Source organism: Sinocyclocheilus rhinocerous, unplaced genomic scaffold (assembly GCF_001515625.1).
Source record: "Sinocyclocheilus rhinocerous isolate Xijiao unplaced genomic scaffold, SAMN03320098_v1.1 scaffold1296, whole genome shotgun sequence".
NCBI classification, from domain to species: Eukaryota; Metazoa; Chordata; class Actinopteri; order Cypriniformes; family Cyprinidae; genus Sinocyclocheilus; species Sinocyclocheilus rhinocerous.
The window spans coordinates 850120-857967 of NW_015659405.1; the positions used below are offsets into that span (position 1 = coordinate 850120).

Here is a 7848-nt window from a genome sequence, read left to right on the forward strand (position 1 = left end):
AATGGTTTTGCCTGCACTCCTAAAAATAAAGGTTCTTCAGATTCTTTACATTAAGAACAAAATGGTTCTTTTAAATGTTCATTGAAAGGTATTTTGGCAAACCTAAAATGGTTCTTCTATGGCATCGCTGCAAAAATTAATGACTGTTTTAATTTTAAGAGGCTGTAGTGTCTTTTATTGGCCTCATTGTTCCTCACCTGCTCTCGGAGGCGATCGGTTTCTTCCTGATACTCGGCTAATAGTTTTTTCCATTGGTCAATGCTGCTGTTAGCTTCATGAAGAGCGGCTACCAGCTTAGTGTTGCTGTCCTGAAGAGAAAACAGCTCAGCCTCTGAGTTTCTCTCGCATATCGACCTGTGAACAAACCAACATCTGGGTTTCAATTATACTCAGATCCTTCCTTCTGGAAGCTGAGGCAAAGACAAAGAATTTTACTCCAACGGCAGCAGATGTTAAACGCAGCACATATGGCTGAGTTATGAAATGTCATTTCTTTTGTGTTACCTTTATATTTTAGAACAAGTAAATCAGAAACAGACTGTGTGCTAAAGATTACTGATGTCCCTTGCTAGGTTGCTAGGTTTCAGATTTAAATGGTAAGCATGTTTTAACAGCTTCTTTAACCTCATCTTATTTTGTAAGTAAGCCATTTGCTGATTGACGTCCTGAACACTGTCTCTTTGTGATGTTTTCAACATCAGCGTATTCAGTGCTGCGTTTGTATGGTGAAGCACTTCATGCTTGAATCCGTAAAACTTTTGACGTTAAACTCACTGCCAATTACCCCAGAAAACTACTGAGGAGGAAAAGTACGTCAGGCGGATTGATTAGATTCACGTGCATCTGAGCGAGCCAGAGTGCTTACGTTAACTGAAGAAATACATCAAATAATTAAAATTTTAAACAGTTTGTCTCCAAGTGATGAATTAGCGTGTTAGAAAACTAGATGATGAGATTTGATGGGCATCAGGGAGATCTGAATGTTTTACCCTTCAGAAAGCATCTTCCTCATCTGTTCTTTCTCCGTGGATTCCTCCATATCAGCACTCTTGCTGCGAAACAACTTGTCCTCACTGGAGCCATTGACACCAAGCAATGGAGGAGACTGACGGTCCTCAGACAGCACCTGGATTACAAACACATGATAGACAATATTACGATTTTTGCATGTTTTTAAAGTCTCTTATGCTCGCCAAGGCTGCATTTGTGTGCTCAAAAATATAGTAAAAACACTAATATTGTAAAATAGTATTACAGTTTCAAATAACAATTTTCTATTGTAATTATATTATGTAATATGTAATATATCAGTTTGTTTGTTTGATGAAGAAACACTTGAGCAGTCTGCACATGATGTGACTAAACAGGGCATGAGGCAACATATGGCGCTGTTCTGTGATTGAGATTTTAAAGGACATCAGTTTACTTCAGCCTGCTGTTCATGTAGACTTGAGAAAACCAGAACAGTACTTCTGAAAGAACTCAGCTCTTCTGCTTACACTGTATAGAAGCAAGTGCAGCCTTGGCATTTTAGACATCTACAGTGTTTCTCTGCAGCAATACACACTTGCTCTCAGAAAAGCTTGTATAATTCATCAATCTCAAACTCGGCGTTCCCCAAAGGAATCACTGGAGCCATTGACACCAAGCAATGGAGGAGACTGACGGTCCTCAGACAGCACCTGGATTACAAACACATGATAGACAATATTACGATTTTTGCATGTTTTTAAAGTCTCTTATGCTCGCCAAGGCTGCATTTGTGTGCTCAAAAATATAGTAAAAACACTAATATTGTAAAATAGTATTACAGTTTCAAATAACAATTTTCTATTGTAATTATATTATGTAATATGTAATATATCAGTTTGTTTGTTTGATGAAGAAACACTTGAGCAGTCTGCACATGATGTGACTAAACAGGGCATGAGGCAACATATGGCGCTGTTCTGTGATTGAGATTTTAAAGGACATCAGTTTACTTCAGCCTGCTGTTCATGTAGACTTGAGAAAACCAGAACAGTACTTCTGAAAGAACTCAGCTCTTCTGCTTACACTGTATAGAAGCAAGTGCAGCCTTGGCATTTTAGACATCTACAGTGTTTCTCTGCAGCAATACACACTTGCTCTCAGAAAAGCTTGTATAATTCATCAATCTCAAACTCGGCGTTCCCCAAAGGAAGACGTTCTATTTCTAATCCGAGCACTCAGGCCCATGACTTGTTTGCCTTCTCTATAGCGGTTCGTGGCAGGCGTAGGGAACTTGAGATGGAGCTTTCCATGTGTTTAATATATTTAGAGAGGAATCAAAGACACGACATCTCCACTGCATAGTCAACGGCTCGGGAGCTCAATAATGCATCTTGCAGATTTCTACATTTTTAACGAGGGATTACAGATTTCCAGAATATTCCTCTCTTATCATGAGCCGATGTCAAACCGTAGAAAAATGATACTGGACTTTAGCAACACTATTAGAAAGAGCTCAAATTAAACCACCTCAATCTTCCCCCAAATATCGTTCGAGACTCATGCTTGATGAGCGCTACTGAAACAGGAAGTTGGAGCGGGACATGACGAAGGGCTTGTCTTTTTTTATTTTAATTGTAGATTAAATCAGTCTAGTTAGTGAAGGAGATATTAGTGGGAGTAGTGCTATTTAGTAGCTACTTTATTTTATATTTTAGTACTTTAATATTATTATTTATATACTATTTTAGCATCTATTATTACTTTAAATTAGCTTTTAATTTTATATTTTCAGTTTTCATTTTCATTTTAGTTTAATATTATTGAAAAAGAAAGTTGGAGCGGGGAATGCCGAAGGACTCATCCTATTTCTTTTTTTTAATGATTTAAAATTGTTTTCAATTTTAAAAGAAATCAGTTTAGTTAGTGGAGGAGATATTAGTGGGAGTAGTGTTATTTTAGTACTTTTATTTTTATATTTACAGTTTTTATTTTTATTTTAGTTTAAGTTTCTAGTGAAACAGCCAATCAGTTTAGATGGAGGAGGTATTAGTGGGAAAAGTTTATTTTTGTATCATTATTTTTATGCTAGTATAGTATTTATTAATATTTTAACATTTTCAGTTTTCATATTTTTTATATTGTCTTATATTTTACAATTTTTTTTTGTATTTCTTAGTTTAGGTTTTGTGATTTTATTATATGCTTTTGTCATTTTTATTGACAAAATGCTTTTGTTTTGTTTAAAGTATTTCTATTTAGCTTAATTTTTATTTCAGTCTTAGTATTAGCACTTTTAATACTTCAACTTATTTTATGTTAGTTGCCAAGGCAACAAGTTTAACATTTTCATTTAATATTACTCATTTATTTCAGCTTTATTTCATTTAACAAAAACAACAACAACCCTGAGTGGGAGGGACTTTATTATTCTTGACAGCATTTGATTGGACACATTTTTGAATATGGCCCTGAGTTCAAGATGACCGACATCAATATATTTTTAAATAAATCTTTACATATTTACCCGAGAAAAAAAAGACTGTCTTAAATGTGCCAAAGATAATAGTCATTTTAATTTTGTTGATATTTTATTAGTACACTTGCATACAGATGGCCCCAAAAAAGCCACACAACTCCCAATTCTGATTCCGTAAGGTTTTTATAAATGGCTTCTGTACAAACTGGGACAAAAGCAGGAATATGTCATGTTCAAATCCAGGGCTTCCTGAGGGGTTTGAGTAACTCTGTGACAATAGCGAATGGTGTCAGCTGCACAGGAGACACAGGTGTGTCATTGTATGTGGAAACAGATGTAGAAGGCAATTTGACAGCTTACCTGAGACAGCTGAGAGAGAGACAATCCCATCACCACCGAAGAGACATGAAAAGAAAGAAGATACAAGCATTTGATGAATTACTATTACTGTCACTCATACTTAAAGAGTTTGGCCAAAAACATCAGTGTGGCAAGTGTTGCACAGGCAAGTACACACACTTTCTTGCAAAAGATTCAAACCTGTGACAAAACAGACTGACTTTGATGTATGAGAGACATTCATTGATGTTTCACTATTAAAATAGCTGTTACATAAACATAATACCTCTATTCTTCCCCCATCGCCCCTAGACTCACGAAAAGACCCCAAAACACTTTATTAATTAATAAGGGCAGCATTATTCAGTGCACACTGTTGCTGTTTTGAACTCTGAACACTCAGGTTTGATTAAATAATGAATAGCTCTCAGTCTGTGGCCTGTTTCATTCACTCTAGAGAGGCACGTTTGAACGCAAAGAGCTCATGGGATGAAAAGCCTGTCATGGCCATTAAACCACTACAGAATACTGTGTATGGGCACACAACACATAAAGCATTTTACAGTACTATTAAACGGTAAGTTTGTCGATTTTCAACCAGCCTTGTTTTGTTACAGTGTTGGTAGTAGAAGTAAATGAGCAATTATTTTTCTGTGTTTTACCTGTTTTTTAGTGTTTCTACTGCATAGACAGCCAACTTTCATTAAAACACAATCTTGCTGGCAGTAAGCTACCCCTTTAACCCTTATGTGTCCTTAGAGAACAAAAAATGTCCATGTCAAAAAACTGTCATAAAAATATTATATACCTTATTAATATTTTTTCCACTTTCACTGACATAGATCTTTTTACCAACATCAGTCCTTATCATAACTAACAAAATGTATTCATTTTCAGGATTTTAATCCTTTAAAGGGATAGTTCACCCAAAAATGAAAATTAGCCCATGATTTATTCAGCCTCAAGCCATCCTAGATGTATATGACTTTCTTCTTTCAGACGAATACAATCAGAGTTATATTAAAAAATGTCCTGGCTGTTCCAAGCTTTATAATGGCAGTGAATGGGGGTCGAGATTTTGAAGCCCAAAAAAGTGCATCCATTCATCATAAAAAGTGCTCCACACGGCTCCGGGGGGTTAATAAAGGCCTTCTGAAGTAAAGCAATGCATTTGTGTAAGAAAAACATCCATATTTATAAAGCTTGTAAGAGCCAGGAGATTTTTTAATATAAGTCTGATTGTATTTGTCTGAAAGAAGAAAGTCATATACATCTAGGATGACTTGTGGGTGAGCAAATAATGGGGTCATTTTCATTTTGGGGTGAACTATCCCCTTAAATGCCAGCTTGTTAACACAACGTTGTTGTTTTAATGAAAAACATACATCATTTGTATTCACAAATGTAGAATTCACATTTATAAAAAAGACCATGAACAAAAAATGCATGATTTTATGCTTAAACGGCACTGATATAAAATATTGCAATTTTAATGGATTTCATTGGGGACATTTTTGCCTTAAAGTCCTGAGTGTAACTATTTATTGTATTAAAGGGGTCATATGATGCGATTTCAATTTTTCCTTTCTCTTTGGAGAGCCTGAAAGCAAATGATGGAGAAATATTAAAATTCCATTGAATTTTTTTTTACATAATTAATGCTTTTTTTCATGAACACAGCCAAAATTATCAAAAAAAAATTTTAAAAAGACAAAAAAAATGTCTCTAAGGATGCACAAGGGTTAAACATTTTGGATTGTAAGATTATTTTAATAAAAATGAAGCTTATTTTTCCTCAAAATACTCAATCCCATATAGCATCCAGACAAGATTTTTACCGTCTAAAAATACTGTAATTTTTTCCCCCATCGATTTAAATGAACATTTCCCCCCAAATTCTCATTACCATAATGCATCTGGGAATTGAATTTTTTCTCATAACCCCAATTGTTCTCACTGGTGCTTCTCATTACCGTAATTATAATAAAATTTAATTTTATAAAATTTAAATGTAATATAATGTAACAATTTCTGATTTATTTCTTTTGATTTGTGGGTGAAATATTATAATATAATATTATAAATATATTATAAATATTAATTATGTTTTTGACTAAATAAATACACTGCACAGCTCATGGCAAACAAGTCAAACCGGAATGAGCGGTTTAACCAAAGAATATGTATTATATAAAGCAATGTCCTAATCTGATGTGTAAGTAGACTTTGGAATACTCTCAGGCTGCTATAATGGGCATGATAATTAAGGGATGAGTGTGTCACAAATGGTGAATGAAAAAGGTTAGCCAACTGTAAAGTAAAATGAACCAGTCTTTTGTATTCCCCTGGTGATCGCATAGAGTTACATAACTCTACACGGGCTACAACCAGTGTATCTGTGTCACCTCCTGGCATGCGAGGACATGTTTTGTGACTCACACACACCTCCTAAGAATTCAGAAAAACAATAAACACAGTGGAACACTTCTCTTGTGGGACTGGTATTAAAATTGATACATTGTACCATGTGTTAGGTATCATATCACTAGAGGCCAGATGATCCTCTGCGCTATTGTTAGAGCGGTTAATAGTGATGGAATGAAATGCCTGGCATGTTATCTGAATCGAGCAGCTGAGAAAGTATGACATGAGTTGTTACATGTCATACTTGTTGTTTTCAGTCACAATTCTAAAAGGTTTAGCTGAAGTTAAATCCGAGTTACTGTGTTTACCTGTGGAGAAGAGATGTTTAGGCCAGGACTCAACAGCTCAAACTTCTCCTGTGATTTATCCCGGACGAGTCGTGCAGCCTCCTTAAACTCTTTAAACTGCTCAGAGAACTGCACAGATAATTACAGAGACATAACGAAAACCTTCACCGTAACTTCATCAAAGTTTTTAACAAATGTATAGACATAAGTTACAAGAGGCCATGATATATTGTGAATAAAGATGTGGCTAAAGGTCATTGTTAGCCATGACATGCAGTGAAGCCCTAAATTTGACAGAAAATCTCTTTTAAAATGTCACTTCTCATTACATCATGAATACATACACATTGCATTATCTGTTATGGGTCAATTTGACTCGTAACTAAATTTGAGCTGTCAGAAATACTGGTTAACCTAGAATATTTCTAATTTCTCATGACAAATTCGCATTAAGTTTTGTGGAAAGTTGTGAAATGTGCATATGTACATGCAAAATTTTTATTACGATTATGATGTTTGCAGATCAATTTGACCATTAATTCATGGATATTTTGGGTCAGCTGCACTGAATAATAATAGAATTTTTTTATTTTGTTATATGTGACCCTGGAGCACAAAACCAGTCTTAAGTCGCTGGGGTATATTTGTAACAATAGCCAAAAAAAACATTGTATGGGTCAAAATTATAGATTTTTCTTTTATGCCAAAAATCATTAGGATATTAAGTACAGATCATGTTCCATGAAGATATTTTGTAAATTTCTTACCGTAAATATATCAAAACTTAAGTTTTGATTAGTAATGTGCATTGCTAAGAACTTCATTTGGATAACTTTAAAGGTGATTTTCTCAATATTTAGATTTTTTTGCACCCTCAGATTCCAGATTTTCAAATAGTTGTATCTCGGCCAAATATTGTCCAATCATAACAAACCATACATCACTGGAAAGCTTATTTATTCAGCTTTCAGATGATGTATAAATCTCAATATCAAAAAATTGACCCTTATGACTGGTTTTGTGGTCCAGGGTCACATATAAGGTTTTCAACTACTTTTTGAGATTATTTACATTTACATTTATGCATTTGGCAGACACTTTTATCTGAAGAAATGTACACTGCATTAAAGGCCTAAATTGTTATCAGTTCAAGTATCTTGGCATTGCTAGCGCTATTGCTCTACTGCTCGAGCTTCAGGAAAGCACACAAAAATAAATAATCAAATAAATAAATACAAGTTTAAAATAAATGTTACATTTTAACAATTTGTAAAAAATAAAAAAGTAAATAATTTTACATTTGTAATTAAAAACAGATACAATATTATATATATATATATATATATATAT

At 34.2% G+C, this 7848-nt stretch overlaps 1 protein-coding gene across 1 annotated transcript in view; it reads right to left on the bottom strand.

Annotated features, from left to right (window-relative positions):
• The window catches only part of LOC107723860 (homer protein homolog 3-like), a 30204-nt gene that overhangs the window by 6480 nt on the left and 15876 nt on the right, over positions 1-7848 (bottom strand). Inside the window, exons 4-6 of the mRNA XM_016532587.1 lie at positions 6511-6627; positions 990-1126; positions 198-354 (exon numbers count right to left, since the gene is read on the bottom strand). Coding sequence (XP_016388073.1) covers positions 198-354; positions 990-1126; positions 6511-6627 — 411 coding nt within the window. The remainder of the gene's footprint in view (positions 1-197; positions 355-989; positions 1127-6510; positions 6628-7848) is intronic.